Below are 20,956 nucleotides of genomic sequence, written 5' to 3' on the forward strand. Positions count from 1 at the left end.
CTACATGGGTTGAGTTAAATACTGGAAGTTCTCCAGTGTAATTAGAATCCCTTCCCAAAAAAACTTGTTTCACCATCACCGAGCATGCAATTGGATACTTTGTTGGGTGGGGAATGCAGCAGTTCCAATGTATTGTGTTTCAGCGGTATGAAAATCGATACCGACAGACCAAGCAGATGAGGCTTTTTAGCATTTTTCTGCTTTATGTATCTGATAATGACAAGGCGTTAACTGTTGCAAAGTATGTAGTGGTCAGGATACGGGTTGCATGATATCATCAATGCAATCAGAGCTGTACATACAAATAAATGTTTTCTGCCCCAGAAGAGAAAGACAGTACCTTATTCTACCCAATATGCATGCATTTGCAGCTATTTTAACTCCTTATGGCACTTGCATTGAGTTTGGTGTGAAGATGGCAAGGCTTCAGCTTTCAATCCTCGTCAGTGAGTTTCAGGGTCCACCTGAGATTAATGTTGATTCCTCTCCAGCTTTTACGTTCCCTTGATGTTCCTATCCCTTATGACCTTTCAGCATAACCTAAATCCATTCAACTCCTTTACATCGCTATTAATTTTACTTTTTTACTCCCTGAGCCCATGGCTTTGAGAATAACCATGCTCTTTTTGGTCACTGAATCTCCTCACACAGAGGTTAGAATGACTGTAAATTGTGTAAATGCCCCACCAGAAATTCTAATCTTTTCCTACGCTGTATGAGGTCACATCTTTCTTCTGAATATTGCTACTTTCATCATCCCTCAGCAAAGTAATCGAATGAACTTCAACCCCAAACTTGCACTTTCCCCAGGACTACACAGACTGCCCCAGATTGAACATTAATACCCAAACCACTGGACTGACTTGGAAGGATAGCCCAACTGAGTATTACCCAGATGGATGTCTCCACACTACTCTGATGTACTTGTTATCCTTAGACTGGCTGTACTTTACCATTGGACAGACTGTGGTCCAATCCTCCGAGTGCCAGGATACTGGTCTTCAGATTGCTGTCAGCCAAGTCCCTTTATTGACTATAATAGGTGGGGTGAGAGTGACTGCCCTTGAAATTAAGACCGCACTTGACTGAGTGTGATCGGGGGCTACCAAAACTGTAGTCAATGTGAATCAGGAGGAAAACTTTCCACTAGTTGGATCATGCTTGACATAATGGAAGACATTTGTGGTGGTTGGATCTCAGTTCCAACTCTCTGCAAGAGTTCCTCAGAATGGTGTCCTAGGCCAACCATCTTCAGATGCTTTATGAATAAGATTAGAAGTGTTCGTTGATTGCACAATGTTCAAAGTTCAGATATGTACAAATGGAGTCCAAGTCCAAATGTAGCAAAGCCTGGACAATATCCAGATTTAGGTTGAAAAGTGGTAAGTAACATTTGTGCCACAGAACTACCAGGCAATGACCATCTCCAATAAGTCAATCTAACCACTGTCGATGATATTGCCACCACTGAATCCCCCATTACCTATCCTAAGGTGTTACTATTGACCAAAATCTGAACTGGACTAAACACGTAAATACAGAAGCCATATAAGCAGTTCAGAGGCTAGGAATCCTGCAGGAAATAGCTCACTTTTTAACTGCCCAAAGTCTGTCCACCATCTACAAGACACAAGTCAGGAGTGAGACGGAATTCTTCCTATATGTCTGAATCAGTGCAACTTTAACAGCATTCAAGAAGCTTAACACCATCCAGGACAAAGCAGCCCACTTGATTAGTACCACATATAAAAATACCCACTCCATCCACCACTGCTGCTTAGTAGCAGCAGTGTGTACCATTTATAGAATGCATTGCAGCAATTCATCAAGGCTCCTTAGACTGCACCACTTCCTTCTAAAAGGGTAAAGCCAGCATGTACATAAGAATACCACCAACTGCAAATTCCCTTCCAAGCCACTCACCACCCTGACTTGGAAATGTATAGCCATTTCTTCAGTATTATTGAGTCAAAATCTTTGCATTCCTTCCCTAACAGCATTGTAAATCTACCTACAGCATATGGACTATAGCAGTTCAAAAAGGGAGCTCATCACTAATTTCACAAGGGCAACTGGAGATAGGCATTAAATGTTAGCCCAGCCAGTGAAATCCACATACCATGAGTGATTTTTTTTAAACTCCCTCTTCAGACCACTGAGGATTGGTCGCTTCTGACTTTCAAATATGCCCATTAAATTGAATCCCAATTTGAGTTTGCTGCATAAGCTGTTGTAACATGATACTTACCTTGTGAATCAGTGGCCTCAGGTGCAGCAGCAGAAGTGGTGAGAGTGCAGACCAGGGAGCTGTTGAAAAGGTAAATTTTCCTGTTCAATACTTACCCTGTGAATCAGCAGCCTCCATTGCAGCAACAGGAGTGGTGAAAGCGCAAACCAGGGGGCTACCGGGAAGCTAAACTTTCCTGGTAAATACTTAGGTCATGAATCAGCAGCCTCCTTTGCAGCAGCGGGAGTGGTGAGAGTACAGACTGGGGGCTGCTAGGAAGCTAAGATTTCCTGTTAAATACTTACCTCGTGAATAGGCGAAGCGAAAGCTCAACAGGAATGGATGCAGACAGGGGGACAGCTGGGTACGTGGGCTGTGGCTGAATCCGAGATTCTCCCACACATCCTTCTCCTCTGGCCGATAAAATAAAGAACCTGCGTGGAGTATTGGTGAGATAAGGATTTTTTCTATTCAATCCCTCTTGGTAACTTAGAGCAGAGGGGATGGAGGCTGGTTGCATGCTCCTCTTAAAGGTCACCACTAGTGTCTCTGCTGACTTCACCTGCAAGAAGTGCATCTAATTCCAGCTCCTCACGACCGTGTTAGGGAACTGGAGCTAGAGCTGGATGAACTTTGGATCATTCAGGAGGCTAAGAGGGGTTCTGGGGGTTTAAGGAGGCAGTCACACCCAACTTAGATGATAAAGGTAGTTGGGTGACCATCAGGAGAGGGAAAGGGAATAGGTAGACAGTGCAGGTTCCCCTTGTGGCTGTCCCCTTCAACACTAACAGAGGAACCTCGATTATCCGAATATCAATTTTCTGAATATAGGAGTATCCAAAGGAGATCTCGAGGTCCTGATAGAAACATTATGTCAAAGAGCTGTTTCAACCCTGATCGCATCTTTTGTTTACAGGTGCAATGATTAAAAATGAACTTGACTCACCAATACTGCTGTGAACAGTCCTGGACAGTCCAGGCACTGTATCCAAATGACCTCCCACCCTCTCTCTCTCTCCCCCCACACACTTTCTCTGGAGTTCTAGACGGGGGTGTATTCCCCATCCCACTTCCCAGATAGTCTCTCTAAAATTGTCCTGTATGGGGCAGAGGTGGAACGTGTCAGAAAGTTGTGTGTGTGCGCGCGCGCATGTGTTTGTATGTGTGCTATTTGGAGGCAGCAGCAGTCTTACTGTTGGTGTACAGTCTGGCTGTCCTGGGGGCTGTCAACTGGGGGCATGGATGGGGGTTGGACGGTGGGTGGAGGTGGACCGGGTTGGGTGGGGGGGGCGGGATCGGATAGGGTTGAGGGGCGACAGGGGACGCGGACGGGGTTTGGGGACAGGCTGGTGGTGGGGGCACGCACACAGTGTGCTGCTGTCTAGTCTCCTGAACGGCGAGTAGAATTCACAGAAAACTCTAAGGCCCAGAGGAAATCAATTAACCAAATAATCAATTATTTGAACGAAATAGTGCCCGCCCATCTTGTTCGGCTAATCGAGGTTCCTCTATATGTGGTCTCTGGCACTGAGCCTGGCTCTGTGGCTCATAAGGGAAGGGGGGAGAATAGGAGAGCGATAGTGATAGGAGAATCAATGGTGAGAGAAACAGACAGGAGATTCTGTGGTCACGAATGAGACTCCAAGATGATATGTTGCCTTCTGGGTGCCAGTGCTAGGGAAGCCTTGGATCAAGCCTGCAGGTTCTTAAGGGGGAGGGAGAACAGCCAGAAGTTGTGGTACACATCGGTACCAATGACATAACTAGAAAAAGGAATGAGGACCTGAAAAGTGATTTAAGGAGTTAGGTTGAAAACTAAAAGGCAGGACAAAGAGTCGTAATCTCAGGGTTGCTACCGTTGCCACAGACTAGTGAGGCTAGGAACAGAGAGCGAGTTCAGATGAATACACGGCTGCAGGGCTGGTGTAGATGGAAGGGCTTCAGATATGTGGATCATTTGGGATACCTTCTGGCAAAAGTGAGACTTGCACAAGAAGGATGGGTTGCATCTGAACTGGAGGGATACCAATATCCTGGGCAGGAGGTTTGCTAGAGCTCTTTGGGAGGGTTTAAACTAGTTTGGCAGGAGGGTGGGAACTGGAGCTATGGATCTGAGGATGCTGTAGCTAATGAACAGCTAGATACAGTGTGCAGAGAGTCTCTGAAGAGGGATAGACAGTTGATAGGGCAATGTTGCAGTGTGATGGGTTGAAGTTTGTCTATTTTAACGCAAGAGGTGTCAAGAATAAGGGTGATGAACCTAGAGCATGAATCAGTACTTGGAACTACGATGTTGTGGTCATCGCAGTGACTTGGATATCACAGGGACAGGAATGGTTGTAGAATGTTTCAGGGTTTAGATGTTTAAACAGGAATAGTGAGGGAGGTAAAAAAGAGTTGGGGAGTGGTACTGCTAATCAGGAATAGTATCACAGCTGCAGAAAAGGAGATCATCGAGGAGGATTTTGCTACAGAGTCAGCATGGGTGTAAGTCAGAAACAGGAAAGGAGCAGTCACTTTATTGGGAGTTTTCTACAGACCTCCAATCACAACAGAGACACAGAGGAGCAGATTGGGAGGAAGATTTTGGAAAAGTACTGAAGTAAAACGGTTGTTGCTATGGGTAACTTTAACTTCCCTAATATTGATTGGAACCTCCTTAGTTCAAATAATTTGGATGGAGCAGTTTTTGTCAGGTGTGTCCAGGAAGGATTCCTGACTCAATATGTAGATAGGCCATCTAGAAGGGAGGCCATATTGGATTTGGTGCTTGGCAACAAACCAGGCTAGGTGTCAGATCTCTTGGTAGGATAGCATTTTGATGATAGTGATCACAACTCCCTGACCTTTACTATGGTCATGGAGAGGGATTGGAGCAGATGATATGGAAAAGTGTTTAATTAGGGGAAGGGGAATTACAATGCTAGTAGGCAGGAACTGGGGTGCCTAAACTGGGAACATATGTTCTCAGGAAAATGCACAACAAATGTGGAGATTGTTTAGGGAGCACTTGCTGATAGTGCTGGATAGGATTGTCCCACTGAGGCAAGGAAGGGATGGTAGGGTGAAGGAGCCTTGGGTGACAAGCAATGTAGAACATCTAGTCAAAAGGAAGAAGGAAGCTTACTTAAGGTTGAGGAAGCAAGGATCATACAGAGCTCTAGAGAGTTACAAGGTAGCTAGAAAGGAACTGAAGAATGGACTGTGGAGGACTAGAAGGGGGCATGAAAAAACTTTAGCAGGTAGGATTAAGGAAAACCCTTTCTACACTTATGTGAGGAGTAAGAGGATAGCCAGACCGATGGTAGGGCCGATCAGGAATAGTGGAGTGAACATGTGCCTGGAGTCAGAGGAGGTGGGGGGTCCTTAATGAATACTTTGCTTCAGTATTCATCACTGAGAGGGTCCTTATCATTTGTGAGGACAGCGTGAAACAGGCTGATGTGCTTGAACAGGTGGATGTTAAGAAGGAGGATGTGCTGAAAATTTTGAAACATCATCATTGGCGACCTCCAAGTGAAGTGAAGCTGTTGTCTCTTGCTTTCTATTTAAATGTTTGCCCTGGATGGGGTTCCTGGGGTTTGTGGTGATGTCATTTCCTGTTCATTTTCTGAGGGGTTGATGGATGGTATCTAGATCTATGTGTTTGTTTATGGTGTTGTGGTTGGAGTGCCAGGCCTCTAGGAATTCTCTGGCATGTCTTTGCTTAGCCTGTCCCAGGCTAGATGTGTTGTCTCAGTCGAAATGGTGGGTTTTCTTTCATCTGTGTGTAGGGCTACAAGGGAGAGAGGGTCGTGTCTTTTTGTGGCTAGCTGGTATTCTGGTGGCTAACTTTCTTCCTGTTTGTCCTATGTAGTGTTTGTGGCAGTCCTTGCATGGAATTTTGTAGATGACATTGGTTTTGTCCATGGGTTGTACTGGGTCTTTTAAGTTTGTTAGTTTTTGTTTGAGAGTGTTGGTGGGTTTGTGTGCTACTAGCTACTTGATTAGAGATAGTCAGTATGGCTTTGTGAGGGGAAGGTCATGCCTCACAAGCCTTACTGAATTCTTTGAGGATGTGATAAAACAGTGGATGTGGAAGGTAGAACAGTGGATGTGACATACATGGATTTTAACAAGGCATTTGATAAGACTCCCATGGTAGGCTCATTCAGAAAGTAAGAAGCCATGGGATACTGCGAAGTTTGGCTGTCTGAATGCAGAATTGGCTGGTCCTTGGAAGACAGAGGGTAGTAGTAGACGGAAAGTATTCAGCCTGGAGCTCGTTGACACGTGGAGTTCCGCAGGGGTCGGTTCTGGAATTTCTGCTCTTTGTGATTTTTATAAACACCTTGGATGAAGAAGTGGAAGGGTGGGTTGGTAAGTTTGCCGATGACACAAAGATTGATGGAGTGTTGGATAGTGTGGAGGGTTGTTATAGGTTGCAACGGGACATTGACAGGATGCAGAACTGGGCCGATAAGTTCATGGAGTTCAACCTGGTAAAGTGTAAAGTGATTCATTTTGGAAGGTAGAATTTGAAGGCAAAATACATGGGTTAAAGGCAAGAATCTTGTCAGTGTGGAGGAACAGAGGGATCTTGGGGTCCATGTCCATAGATCCCACAAAGTTGCCACCCAAGTTAATAGGGTTGTTAAAAAGGCATATGGTGTGTTGGCTTTCATTAGCAAGGGGATTGAGTTTAAGAGCCATGAGGTTATGCTGCAGCTCTATACAGCCTTAGTCAGACCGCACTTGGAATATTGCATTCAGTCTGGTCACCTCATTATAGGAAGGATATGGAAGTTTTGGAGAAGGTGCAGAGGAGATTCACCAGGATGCCACCTAGACTGGAGGGCATGTCTTCTGAAGAAAGGTTGAGAGCTAAAGCTTTTCTCATTGGAGCAAAGAAGGATGAGAGGCGACTTGATAGAGGTGTACAAGACGATGAGAGGCATAGATGGAGTGAATAGTCATAGACTTTTTCCCACAGCAGAAATGGCTTCCACAAGGGGATATAATTTTAAGGTGACTGAAGGAAGATTTATGGGAGATGTCAGAGGTCAGTTCTTTACACAGAGTGGTGGGTGTGTGGAATGCACTGTCAGCAGTGGTTGTAGAGTCAGATCTATTAGGGACATTTAAGCAACACTTGGACAGGCATATGGATGTTCGTAAAATGAATGGTTTATAGGTTAGTTTGATCTTAGAGTAGGGTAAAATGTCAGCACAATATCAAGGGCTGAAGGGCTTGTACTGTGCTGTACTGTTCTTTGTTCTCTGTTATGTTCTATTATGTAGAAATGAGATTGACATAGCACAGTGCCATACATCAAAATGTCCATCCCCTGGTGAAGTGTTCAGTGCTCTGGATGCCTCTTTGTCTGCACTAAACAGAAATACAAGCCAGAGAAGCCGGTGCTTTTATGTTATGGCTGATAATCCTGTGCGCAGAATGCAATGCAAGCCACAAGAAGCTGGCCAAAGTCAAGCACAAGTAATTGAGCATTAAGAAAGCAAGTTAAGAGGCATGTTATGCAGATGCATGACACGTGAGTGTCCCTGCAGCCAAAACAATCGCACAGAAGAGTGCAAGACATCAGTATCCATTAATTTCAAAGCGAAGTTCTGAAAGGCTGAACTGGTGTGAAAGTTGTTTCAAAAACAGCCAAGATGATGTTGTAAGGCTCATGATTCAGCGGTATCCAGTTGCATAGAGGAAACGTGGAGGAGCATGTGTCCTAGGAGCTTGCAGCAAAATGATGGTGATAGTGCAACTGGACAAGGCTCAGAGAAGCAAATGGTGTGCAAACCTTCGTGTCAGGATTTGACACTGTCTAGTTACTCAAGAAAGTATCAAAGCTGCATCGAAATGAAGTGAGACTAACTACAAATGAGTTGCAAATATTTGGAAGTAAGATGGTTGCTGCTCATTACTACTGGTTAAACCTTAACGGGAAAATTGTCTTTTTTTTCTCAATGTCATGAATCTGATTTTTGTATTCTCACTATATTTTCTGAACTGTCTTGGCAATGCCATGCTGCTCAAGGCCTGGGAAAGACCTACCACTTAAGTTTGTTAGTAATCCATAAATACACTAAATATTGTTAGGATTTGAGATGGAAGACAAAAATACAGTGCTATAAACACAATTATGAATAAATAAATTTAGTAATGAAATAGGGAAAAGTATGATGGAAAACATTTGGAATTATGATGTAAGATGAGACAAGTTTCATAGATGTTACAGGGTGGTATATTCATCAACAGAAAAGCAGTGCTTTGAGAGTGTAGCATATGGTGAAGATCTGAGGAATATTTTCACATTTCTTTATCTCATGATTATTAAACACCAATGACAGAGACTGTGAAAAGTGACAGCATAATCTATAACAAATTAACTTATCACAATGTTACTGACCTGAACCAATAAATGTCCTGAGCTGCAAAGATATGTGTCACTTGTTCTGTTGACATCATTAATCTCCTTCATTAACCGCACTAAAGTCTCAACTAAACCTTTGTTGAGTAGGTCTTTGAGTAGGATTATATTTCCAGAAAGGAACTTGATTGTTCCCATACAGTATAAAAAAGCATCAATGTTACCAATTGGATCTGTGAAACTGAAGACCTCCATCAAGCAATCTGCAGAAAATATACTCTTTATTAATTTTATTACATTGGCATAAATGATTAAAGTTATTTAAACAATGTCTCTCATTTACATTCTGTTCACAAATGTCTTAAAAAAGTCAAAAATCTAATTTTATACCTGTTATATTGTATCATTATGCTCTTGGCTAAGTATCCTCCAAGTTGTATAATAAACATTACAGTCCTTAGAGAGGGATGCATTTTAGGTATAGTATAATAGGTGTCAGGTCTCTAGACACTAATTATTATAATGTTATATAAAAATAATACTCTTAATTTTTTTGTCTATGTACCCTACAACCTGCCTGATAGATACAAGAAAGTACTTATAATAATGTACTTTCAATATCTGAGACACCATGTGAAGAAAAGCAACTTAATCCAACTTCCTCCCCCACGGACAGTAAGTTCCAGGTCATTATCACTGTGTAAAAAGGTTCTTCTTCACAACCCCTTATATCTATTGCCTAAAATCTTAAAATCCCCTATCCTTTCTAGCATTCCTCCTCGTCTATCTTATTTAAACATATTATAAACTTGGACACCTCCATCAACTCTAATCTACTCTGCTATAAAGCAAAGAACGTCAGCTTTTCCAATCTAATCTTGTAACTAAAACAACCACTCTAAGTCATTCTCTGCTCCTCTTAAGGACCTTCACATTTTTGCTAAAGTGTGGTGACCACAACTGGATGGAATACCCTATTTGGCACCCAACCTGAGCTTCATAAAGGTTCATTATAACTTTCACCCATCCTTGGGTCTTTCTGTTCCTGCACATTCTGGAACTGCATTATTAAATCTCTATTTCCCCTCTCTATACATTCTTCTAAAATCTGTCCTCTCACAATTCTCCTTATTAAATTCCATTTGCCGCTTGTCTACTCATTATATTAGCTGCAAATGTGTTGCTGGTCAAAGCACAGCAGGTTAGGCAGCATCTCAGGAATAGAGAATTCGACGTTTCGAGCATAAGCCCTTCATCAGGAATAAGAGAGAGAGAGCCAAGCAGGCTGAGATAAAAGGTAGGGAGGAGGGACTAGGGGGAGGGGCGATGGAGGTGGGATGGGTGGAAGGAGGTCAAGGTGAGGGTGATAGGCCGGAGTGGGGTGGGGGCGGAGAGGTCAGGAAGAGGATTGCAGGTTAGGAGGGCGGTGCTGAGTTGAGGGAACCGACTGAGACAAGGTGGGGGGAGAGGAAATGAGGAAGCTGGAGAAATCTGAATTCATACCTTGTGGTTGGAGGGTTCCCAGGCGGAAGATGAGGCGCTCCTCCTCCAGCCGTCGTGTAGTTGTGTTCTGCCGGTGGAGGAGTCCAAGGACCTGCATGTCCTCGGGGGAGTGGGAGGGGGAGTTAAAGTGTTGAGCCACGGGGTGATTGGGTTGGTTGGTTCGGGCGGCCCAGAGGTGTTCTCTGAAGCGTTCCGCAAGTAAGCGGCCTGTCTCACCAATATAGAGGAGGCCACATCGGGTGCAGCGGATGCAATAGATGATGTGTGTGGAGGTACAGGTGAACTTGTGGCGGATATGGAAGGATCCCTTGGGGCCTTGGAGGGAAGTGAGTGTGGAGGTGTGGGCGCAAGTTTTACATTTCCTGCGGTTGCAGGGGAAGGTGCCGGGGGTGGAGGTTGGGTTGGTGGGGGGTGTGGATCTGACAAGGGAGTCACGAAGGGAGTGGTCCTTGCGGAACGCTGATAGGGGAGGGGAGGGAAATATATCCTTGGTGGTGGGGTCCGTTTGGAGGTGGCGGAAATGGCGGCGGATAATACGTTGTATGCGCAGGTTGGTGGGGTGGTAGGTGAGAACCAGTGGGGTTCTGTCTTGGTGGCGGTTGGAGGAGCGGGGCTCAAGGGCGGAGGAGCGGGAAGTGGAGGAGATGCGGTGGAGGGCATCGTCGATCACGTCTGGGGGGAATCTGCGGTCCTTGAAGAAGGAGGCCATCTGGGTTGTGCGGTGTTGGAATTGGTCCTCCTGGGAGCAGATGCGGCGGAGACGAAGGAATTGGGAATATGGGATGGCGTTTTTACAGGGGGCAGGGTGGGAGGAGGTGTAGTCCAGGTAGCTGTGGGAGTCAGTCGGTTTATAATAGATGTCTGTGTTGAGTCGGTCGCCCGAGATAGAAATGGAAAGGTCTAGGAAGGGGAGGGAGGAGTCTGAGACAGTCCAGGTGAATTTCAGGTCGGGATGGAAGGTGTTAGTAAAGTTGATGAACTGTTCAACCTCCTCGTGGGAGCACGAGGCAGCGCCGATACAGTCATCGATGTAGCGGAGGAAAAGGTGGGGGGTGGTGCCAGTGTAGTTGCGGAAGATGGACTGTTCCACATATCCTACGAAGAGGCAGGCATAGCTGGGGCCCATGCGGGTGCCCATGGCAACTCCTTTAGTTTGGAGGAAGTGGGAGGATTGAAAAGAGAAGTTATTCAGGGTGAGGACCAGTTCAGTCAGTCGAAGGAGGGTGTCAGTGGAAGGGTACTGGTTAGTGCGGCGGGAAAGGAAGAAGCGGAGGGCTTTGAGTCCTTCGTGATGGGGGATGGAGGTGTACAGGGACTGGATGTCCATAGTGAAAATAAGGCGTTGGGTACCGGGGAAGCGAAAATCCTGGAGGAGGTGGAGGGCGTGGGTGGTGTCCCGAACGTAGGTGGGGAGTTCTTGGACTAAAGGGGACAGGACCGTGTCGAGGTATTGGGAGATGAGTTCGGTGGGGCAGGAGCAGGCTGAGACAATGGGTCGGCCGGGGCAGGCAGGTTTGTGGATTTTGGGCAGGAGGTAGAAACGGGCGGTGCGGGGTTGTGGGACTATGAGGTTGGAGGCGGTGGATGGGAGATCCCCTGAGGTGATGAGGTCCTGGATGGTCTGGGAGATGATGGTTTGGTGGTGGGAGGTGGGGTCGTGGTCAAGGGGGCGATAAGAGGAGGCGTCCGCGAGCTGGCGTTTGGCTTCAGCGGTGTACAGGTCAGTGCGCCAAACTACCACCGCGCCTCCCTTGTCTGCGGGTTTGATGGTGAGGTTGGGATTGCAGCGGAGGGAGTGGAGGGCTGCACGTTCTGAGGGTGAGAGGTTGGAGTGGGTGAGAGGGGTGGACAGGTTGAGTCGGTTGATGTCACGGCGGCAGTTGGCTATAAAGAGGTCGAGGGCGGGTAGGAGGCCTGCACGGGGTGTCCAGGTGGATGGGGTGTGTTGGAGGCGGGAGAAGGGGTCGTCAGAGGGTGGGCGGGAGTCTTGGTTGTGAAAGTAGGCACGGAGGCGAAGGCGGCGGAAGAATTGTTCAATATCTCGCCGCGTGTTGAACTCATTAATCCGAGGGCGTAGGGGAACGAAGGTGAGGCCCCTGCTGAGGACTGATCTTTCATCCTCAGAGAGGGGGAGATCTGGAGGGATGGTGAAAATCCGGCAAGGCTGGGAGCTAGGACCTGGTGTGGGACTGGAGCTGGAGCTGGAGCTGGGGGCGGGGACAGAGATCGAAGTAGGGGCGGAGTTAGACGTGGTGACGTTGCTCGACGTGGGGGCGGGGTCATGCGTCGTGACGGAAATAAGCGTGTACTCATTATATTAGCTAATTTACATTCTCTTGCAGGTAATTACATCATCCTGTTTGCAACTCCTCAAAGTTTGGTGTCTGGCAAATTTTGAAATTGAACTCCATATTCCAAGATCCATTTATCAAGATATTTATGCTTGGAAAAATTAAAGTCCTAGCACTGATTCTTGGGGAACACCACTGTCTATAACCTTCCAGTCCAAAGAACAACTATCTACCATAACTCATTACTTTCCATATTAAGTCCATTTTTGTGACCTACTGGATACTAACCAGCTTCAGTTTTTTAATTAGCCTTTTATGTGACAATTTATCAAACTATTTCTCAAATTCAAGTTTCTCCCAAGTGCCTGTTTGTTTTATTCTAATTGAGGATTTCAAAATCTTACCCACCACTGATGTTAATTTAATTGGCCTGTAGTTTCTAGGTCTGTACTGACATACTTTTCTGAATATGGATGTTACGTATTCCATTTTCAATCCTGACACCTCATCCATATTGAGGGAAAACTGAAAGATTAAGACAGGCCATTCTGCTACATCCACACCTATTTCCTTCAGCAACTTGGGATGCAAATATCCAAACAATGTGACCTATTTGCGCTAGGCATAGCAGCCTTTCCAATATCACTTTTCTTTCAACTCTCACATGCTCCATTGTCTGTGCTATCTCTGCTTCCACTGATATTATGTAAGGTTCTTCTTCCTCACTAAATACCAACACAAAATACTCATTAAATATTCCAACTTTGCCCTGCATCTTTTACTTTATGTCACTTTCTTTCTCGCGAATAGGACTCAGCCCACTTCTTTATACTTGCCTACAATTTGCCCACTTGTGGAAGATTTATCAGTTCCATTTTACGTTGACTACCATTCTATTTTTATACTCTCACTTTGCCAACCGTACTTTTGTCTTCACCTGTCCTCTCAACCCACTCCATTCGACTTGGTTTCCACTTGAAGAATTCATCTGACACATTGTACATCTTTGTTTTTGCTTTATCACAATTGTTATCATCCTTATCATTCAAATAGTCCATTTTGACAGGATTTTTGAGCCCCTATCTTTCACTATTGCTGGAATGTACTTAGCCTGTACTCAAGGTATATCTTTCCTAAAAATCAATCACTCATGCTTTTTTTGTCAGTCTCAAGTTCAATTTTACCCTGATCAGAACTCTTTTTGTCGCACACGTACTCAGAATTAAAGAATATAGTTATTCTTTGAAAAGTGGAAATGAATGCCAAAGATTGTTACTATCTTTTTCTATGTTTTTATTTAATCACGGAACATATGCATCACAGCTAGTGTGACGATGCTGCTCCCTCAACTAAGTTATGTTGCCCTTGGTATTTTTTGAGAGGAGTCATAAAGGCAGAGGTGCCAGTATGCCTGAACTACCTACTTTAGTAATGGCTAACAGATACCGCCTAAGTCAACAATCAGAGGAGGCCTTTTAGTTTGGCTTTTTCAAAAATATTTGTAAAATGAAAGGGCAGTGGCTGGTTTTTCCAGTTCAGGGATTTTTCTAGCTTGGTTCAGTTTTAGTTGGGCACCCCAACAAGCTGCTGGGAAAAAAAAGAGGTTCCATGTTTCAGCCAATGTCCCTGGCTGATCCTCTCTTTCTAACATCACTCCTGTAAGAACCTGTGTTTAAATTTACTTTTTTGGCAAGGGGGTGAGTTTATGGGATGTTGCAAGAAATTGGAACAGCATCATTAAGTTCTGATAGAGTCGCTTGGGTTTTCAAACAGGTTAAGTTATTCTATATTCTGTTCTCTTTTGCTTGTGTTTCATTCAGTAATCTATAAACAAACTGTTTTATTTAAAACTGGGTAGTTTGACCAGTTGCATCACTCCTGGAATATCCAAATTACATCTGCTTAAAACAACTAGAAAAGTTAGAGTCTTGACTACCTTCTTGAAATGTTTTGAGGAGGTCTGGCCTGGTCCATAACACTGGCCAGCATTTATTGCCTGTCCTTAGATGCTTTTGAGAGGGGGTAATGAGCTGCCTTTTTGAATGGCTGTAGTCCATATGCTGTAGGTTGACCTACAATGCCCCTAGTGCAGGAATTCCAGGAATATTGATGCAGCGACAGTGAAGAACAATATATTTCCAAGTCACTAAGGTGAGTGCTTGATAACACTGTTGATGACACTTTCCATAATTTTATTGATGAATTAAGGGTATACTGATGGGGCAGTAAGTGATTAGGTTTGATTTGTTCTACTTCCTGTGTACGGAATGTATCTGGACAATTGTTGGGCAGATGGCTGAGCAACATCTTGGATGATGGAGTGGCAAGTTCTGGAGCACAATTCTTCAGTAGTATTACAGTGGTAGTGTTTCCATATATCTGCTACCCATGGCCTTCTATTTGGAGGTGGTAATGGGTCGGGAAGGTGCTGTTTAAGGATCTTTGGTGAACTTCTGTAGTGCATCTTGTAATAGTACATGCTGCTGCTACTGAGCATCGGTGATGGAGGAGGTGGATGCTTGTGAATGTGGTGCCAATCTAGGCTGCTTTATCTTGGATGGTGTCAAGCTTCATGAGTTTTGTTTCAGCTACATCCATTCAGGCAAGTGGAATCTATTCTGATTCCTGACCCATGCCTTAGAGATGGTGGACAGGCTCTGAGGAGTCAGATGTCTTACTCACCACAGTATCTCGCTGATTTGATGCTGTATTTACGTAGAAAAGTCCAGTTGAGTTTCTGGTCAATGATAACCCCAAGGATATTGATAGTGGGGGATTCAGTGTTAGTAACACTATTGAATAACAAGGAGTCGTTGTTAGATTGTCTCTTATTGAAAATTGTCATAGCCTGGCATTTGTGTGGCGTGAATGTTACTTGTCATTTGTCAGTTCAAGTTTGGATATTGTCCAGATCCTGTTGAATTTAAACATGGACTGCTTCAGTCTCGAAGGAGTTACTAATGGTGCTGAACATTGCACAATCATCAGTGAACATCCCTACTTCTGATTTAATGAGGGAGGGAATGTCATTGATGAAGCAGCTGGGGTAGATTACTACCTTGAGGAACTCCTGCAGAGATGTCCTGGAGCAAAGATGACTGACTTCCAATAATCACAACCATCTTCCTATGCACCAGGTATGACTTCAACAGTGCAAGAGTTTGCCTCCTGATATCCATTGATTCCAATTTTGCTAGGGCTCCTTGGTGACACCCTCAATGAAACGAGACCTTGATGTCAAGGGTTGCCACTCTTACCTCACCTCTTTTTTGAACTAAAGCTGTAATGAGGTCAGGAATTGAGTGGCCTTTAGGAACCCAAACTGGGCATCATTGAGCAGGTGTTCAACAGGTGCTGCTTGAAAACACTCTTTGTCACCTTACTAATGATCAGCAGTAGACTGATGGGGCAGTAATTGGCCAGATTGGATTTGTCCTGCTTTTGTATACAGGGCATACCTGAGCATTTTTTCACATTGTCGGGTAGAAGCTAGTGTTGTAACTGTACTGCAACATCTTGGATAGTGGAGTGGCATATTCAGTATTAAAAATCTTCAGTACTATTGCTGTAATGTTGTCAGGGCCCATAGTCTTTGTAGTATCCAGGACCTTCAACTGTTTCTTGGTATCACGTGGAGTGAATTGAATTGGTTGAAGACTGGTATCCATAATGCTTGGGACCACTGGAACAGTCCAAGACAGATCATCCACTTAGCACTTCTGGCTAAAGATTGCTGAGAATGTTTCAGCCTTATCTTTTGCATTGATGTGTTGGGCTCTTCCCTCGTTGTGGATGGAGATATTTGTGGAGCCTCCTCCTCCCCTAGTGAGTTGTTCAATTGTCTACCATCATTCATGACTGATGTGGCAGGACTGGAGATCATTGGTTGTGGCATCACTTAGCTCTGTCTATCCTGTGTTGTTTACGCTGTTTGGCATGCAAGTGGCCCTGTTTGGTAGCTTCACCAGATAGACATCTCATTTCTACAGTTTGGCGCTGCTCCTGGCCTACTCTCCTGTACTCTCCATTGAACCTGGGTTGGTCCCCTGATGTGATGGTAATAAGTGAGCGGGGAATATGCCAAACCATGGGGTTGTTGATTGTGTTATAGTACAATTTTGCTGACAATGTCTCACAGTGTCAGGGATGCTCAAGTCTTGATTTGCTATTTGGCACAGTGATAGTACCATACATGGTGGATCTTACAGGAAAAGCGCAGCAGGTCAAGCAGCATCCAAGGAACAGGACATTCGACGTTTCGGGCATGAGCCCTTCATCAGGAATCCTGATGAAGGGCTTATGCCCGAAACGTCAAATTTCCTGTTCCTTGGATGCTGCCTGACCTGCTGCGCTTTTCCAGCAACACATTTTCAGCTCTGATCTCCAGCATCTGCAGACCTCACTTTCTCCTCCATGGTGGATCTTACTGCAAAGGATTAGCTATTTTTAATACTATCCATAACTAAGTTAAGTCTTCAATTTAATAGATATTGTTCTGATTAGCATGAGCAAATAAGATGACTAAAAATAAATTGTAATCTGTGGTTTTTAATTCTTGGGTTGCTTTCTATGAGAATCCTCCAATTTGATTAGCTAATGAGCCTGTTTGATGATTTCATAGTTGATGGAACTCAGAATTCCTGCAGGTGGCACCAAATTAAATGTCAGAACTAGATAGAGTCATAGAGATGGGGGAATTTGATGTTCGGTAGCTCTCTAACTCTTTGGCAGTTTTTTTCAAGGTCAGCACCATTTCTGATGAAGGGCTCCTGCCTGAAACATTGCTTTTCCTGCTCCTCAGATGCTGCCTGACCTGCTGTGCATTTCCAGCACCACTCTAATTTTGAGCATAGTGTAAAATCTGACTCATTACTTCACACAGATGTATTCTCCCATAATTTCCTCAGAGTTCTCCCCATTGGCTACTATAATTTTGGTGGAGTATCATTGGAAACCCTAATTTATGGTATACTGTTAAATTCCCTATGATGGTAGTTATACAATATCAGTACATAAAAGGTATAATTCATTTATGCTAATATTTATCTTTCATGCAAACAAATGATTCTAATCCCATTTACCGACAGTGTTTTACAGTGCTTTAATCCCATTTTTTTAATCCATCTATTCAATCTAACTGAGTGTTAATGTCAGTCAGGAATTTCATCAGATCCTACCAACTTTTAGCTTTGGCTACTGCCTTGGCCACATTTTCAAGAATTCTCTCCCTAAATTCCTCAACTTTTCCACTTCTCTCACTTTCCTAAATTCCCACACTTTGACATAGCTTTTGATCACCCATTCTAATGTCTCTATTTTAAAAAAAGCTATGAAGAACTTTAGAATATCTTCCTGTGTTAGAAGGTGTAATGTTAAAGTGAGTTGGTGTACTGTAATACTGATTTACAAATTGTCCCAGCATTCATTATTGTAAATCTAGATTTATGATAATAAAGTAAGTTTAGGCTGCAAAATTCTCCCCTATACAGATATTGAAGTTGTGCTTGTTATTAGGATTTTGAGGGATAAAAATAATGAGGCTTAAAATTAATTTTTACAAGAGAAAATGTCAAATTATGTTGCTGATTCATGTTCAAGCTGCAATATTATTGCACATTATTCAACCAAGCTCACTGGTGATACTAAACCACACAAAGAGATAATTGAGAAATGAAAGATACAGTCTGCATAAAATGTTCCATGAACTAAAAGAGAGCCAATTAATGTGAGACTACATTTTTCAAAATGACTGATCGCATTCAGTAGCATAATAATATATAATATTGCAGTATTGCATTCTCCATCATGATAGATCTATTTTTCAATATTTTACAATTTAAATATTCTAGAGAAGTGTAACTTACCCAAAATGTTATCCTTTTGGAATAGAACATCATTATTCTCACTCCTACTAACTTTGAACATCAATTTACAAATGTTAAGGAGATTTCTGCCACTTACTTTCAGCTAGAAACAAAAAAATGACATGAAAATCACGAAGTACAAAAATAAAATTATTCAATTGTGATACCCTAAGAATATTCTTGAAGTTAACAACTATAAGTCTTTAATATTGGCATCACAATCACAATTTGTTTGTGGGCATCAGCGCATATTAAAGATTTCAGAGCATATAAAGTAGACAATCAAAAGTACAATCAGAAAAAGCTGTCTGGTAGCAGAGTTAACACTGGACATTCAACTTTAGCTTCTATTTAACAGTAGTGTGCTGAATTGATGATAATATTTTTTATTAATTGTGTTAGTTTTGAAGTTTAACATAAATTTGCTGTATACCTATTGACTGTCAAAATAATATTCTGGAACCAATCTTGGCCGACCTACAAAAGCATGAGCAGGAGATCCAACATCTCGGGCAGTGCATGGAGGAGGTGCAGCAGCAAGCTGCGGCATCAGAGACCGTGACAGAATCCTTGCGGGGTTTGGATCCAGGCCCTGGAAGAACAGGTGCAGGCCTTGATCGAGCAGGTCGACAACCTCAACAATCAAGATCGGAGAACCTTGGGTTGGCAGAACGAGGGGAGGGAAATCAGCTGGTTAGCTTCCTGGAGCAATGACCCCCGCAGCTCCTGGGACTGGGAGCCGAATCCGGCTAGGTGTAAGTTGAGTGGGCTCACCGGATTGGACCAGCGCCTCTGCCCTGTCCTAACATAATTTCAATGTTACAGAAATAAACAAATGGTTATGGAAGCTCCCAGAATTCTGGGGAAAGATCCACAGGCCCTGATCTACAAGGGGTCGAAAATCATGTTTTTTTTCAGGACTTTTCTGAGGCTGTGATCTGAAAGAGAAAATCTTACGAAGAAGTAAAGAAGAGGCTGAGACACTTGATCATTCAATATTCTGTAAGGTACCTGGCAGTGTTGTGCTTCAACCAGCCCCTGGAAGATGCCCCATGCATAAGTTTGATTCAATAGAGAGGGCAAAGGATTTCCTAGATACTTTAAAATAGACTGGTTGGGTCAAATACTCTGGACAATAGTGTTTCCTTTGTTCTCTGTTGTTTGCTTTGTCTACCTGGCTTTGGTCCTGTAATATATGGGGTTGTTTCTTCTTTCCCTTTCTTGTTATTTTTGCTAGTCTCTTTTATCGACATTTTTTTTGGGTGGGTGGTCATTTCTTTTATTGACAACAAGTGGGGTCAATGTATAGGTGGGTTGGCTTGGACGCCAACTTCCATGTGTATAAAGGTGTATGTTTTCTTTGTTTCGTTTTGTCTGGGTTTGGGGTGCAGCTTCAGCTGGAAGAGCCATGAAGGTGTTAGTGAGTAGGGTGAGTGAGCCCTGTGAGCAAGGGGAAAATCTCCAGTTATTTGTCTTTGCTTTTTTTAGGAGTAGTTATTAGAAGTTTTGCTTTGGTAGTGTTTGTAGTTGTTATTTTTTAGATTTTATTAATCTTTTCTTGTCTCCACTTGGCACATTATGAGTAGGGTTCTTCCTCTCGGGGGGTCATGGGCCGCTTTAGATGGTTATGGGTAGTTGTTCATTTAGATGATGTACCTGGAACATAAAGGGAAGTCACTCACCAATTAAAAAAAAGAAAGTGCTCTGGAGTCTCAGAAAGGAGAGGGTCAATGTTGCTCTATTACAAGAAACTCACTTAGGTGATAAGGAGCATCTAAAGTTACAGCAGGGTGTTCTTCATGCCTTTTAATTCAAAAAGTAGAGGAGTGGCTATACTAATACAGAAGAATCTACCATTCCAATTGACAGACCAAATTAAGGACGATTTGTGATCCTCAAAGTCCTAATATATGGGGAGCAGTACAGCATTTTGAATGTCTACTGCCCGTCAAATTTTTAATTAATGCACTTTCCACGCTGATGGCCCTTGGAGTGCGCCACACAATTATAAGTGGAGACTTCAACCATCTTATGGATCCCGAGGTGGCTAGGATGCCAAGGGGTCTTTCAGGCATCTCTCCGCAATCCAAACAGTGGACCTTTGTGGGGAGATGGGGCTGGTGGACGTGTGGAGATGTCTTCACCCTAAAGGAAGGGAATCTACTTTCTTCTCCAACCTGCACAAGTGCCACACAAAGATCGATATGCTTCTGACCCGCTGACTTTTTTGGGTTTGGTACTAACCTGTTAAAATTGGGAATACAGCTATTTCAGACCATGCGGCAGTATGTTTGGAGGTTGAGATCAGCGATAATGGGACAGATATGCAGCATTGGCGCATGGATCCTTTTCTTTTTAAAGAAAGTAAATTCATTGAGTAATTCATAAGGAAGTTTAAGACTTTCTGGGATATTAAGGTACAGCCAGTAGCCCATTCGTGCTCTGGGAGACTGCCTAGGCCTATTCAAGGGGTATAATTATCTCACACTCAGCGACCCAGAAGAGACAGAGGGGAGATCAACAGCGTATACTTGAGGCCCGATTGAAGGTAGCCAAGATGGCATATTATGACAGACCATCTGTGACTAAGTTACAGCAGATTACAGCTCTCTGGGCTGCTCTGAACTCCATGCCCACCCAGACAGTGAAGCAAAGACTATTTGAGCACAGTGATAAGCCAGGTATATCTGGCCAGGGAGAAGAGTGCTA

The 20,956-nt window shown here is 43.7% G+C and overlaps 1 protein-coding gene across 1 annotated transcript in view; it reads right to left on the minus strand.

Moving 5' to 3' along the window:
* armc2 (armadillo repeat containing 2) overlaps nt 1–20,956 on the minus strand; it is a 225,590-nt gene that overhangs the window by 94,648 nt on the left and 109,986 nt on the right. Inside the window, exons 8-9 of the mRNA XM_060854607.1 lie at nt 18,248–18,350; nt 8,629–8,852 (exon numbers count right to left, since the gene is read on the minus strand). Of these exons, the coding sequence (XP_060710590.1) occupies nt 8,629–8,852; nt 18,248–18,350 (327 nt within the window). The remainder of the gene's footprint in view (nt 1–8,628; nt 8,853–18,247; nt 18,351–20,956) is intronic.

This window comes from Hemiscyllium ocellatum, chromosome 3 (genome assembly GCF_020745735.1).
Source record: "Hemiscyllium ocellatum isolate sHemOce1 chromosome 3, sHemOce1.pat.X.cur, whole genome shotgun sequence".
NCBI lineage: Eukaryota > Metazoa > Chordata > Chondrichthyes > Orectolobiformes > Hemiscylliidae > Hemiscyllium > Hemiscyllium ocellatum.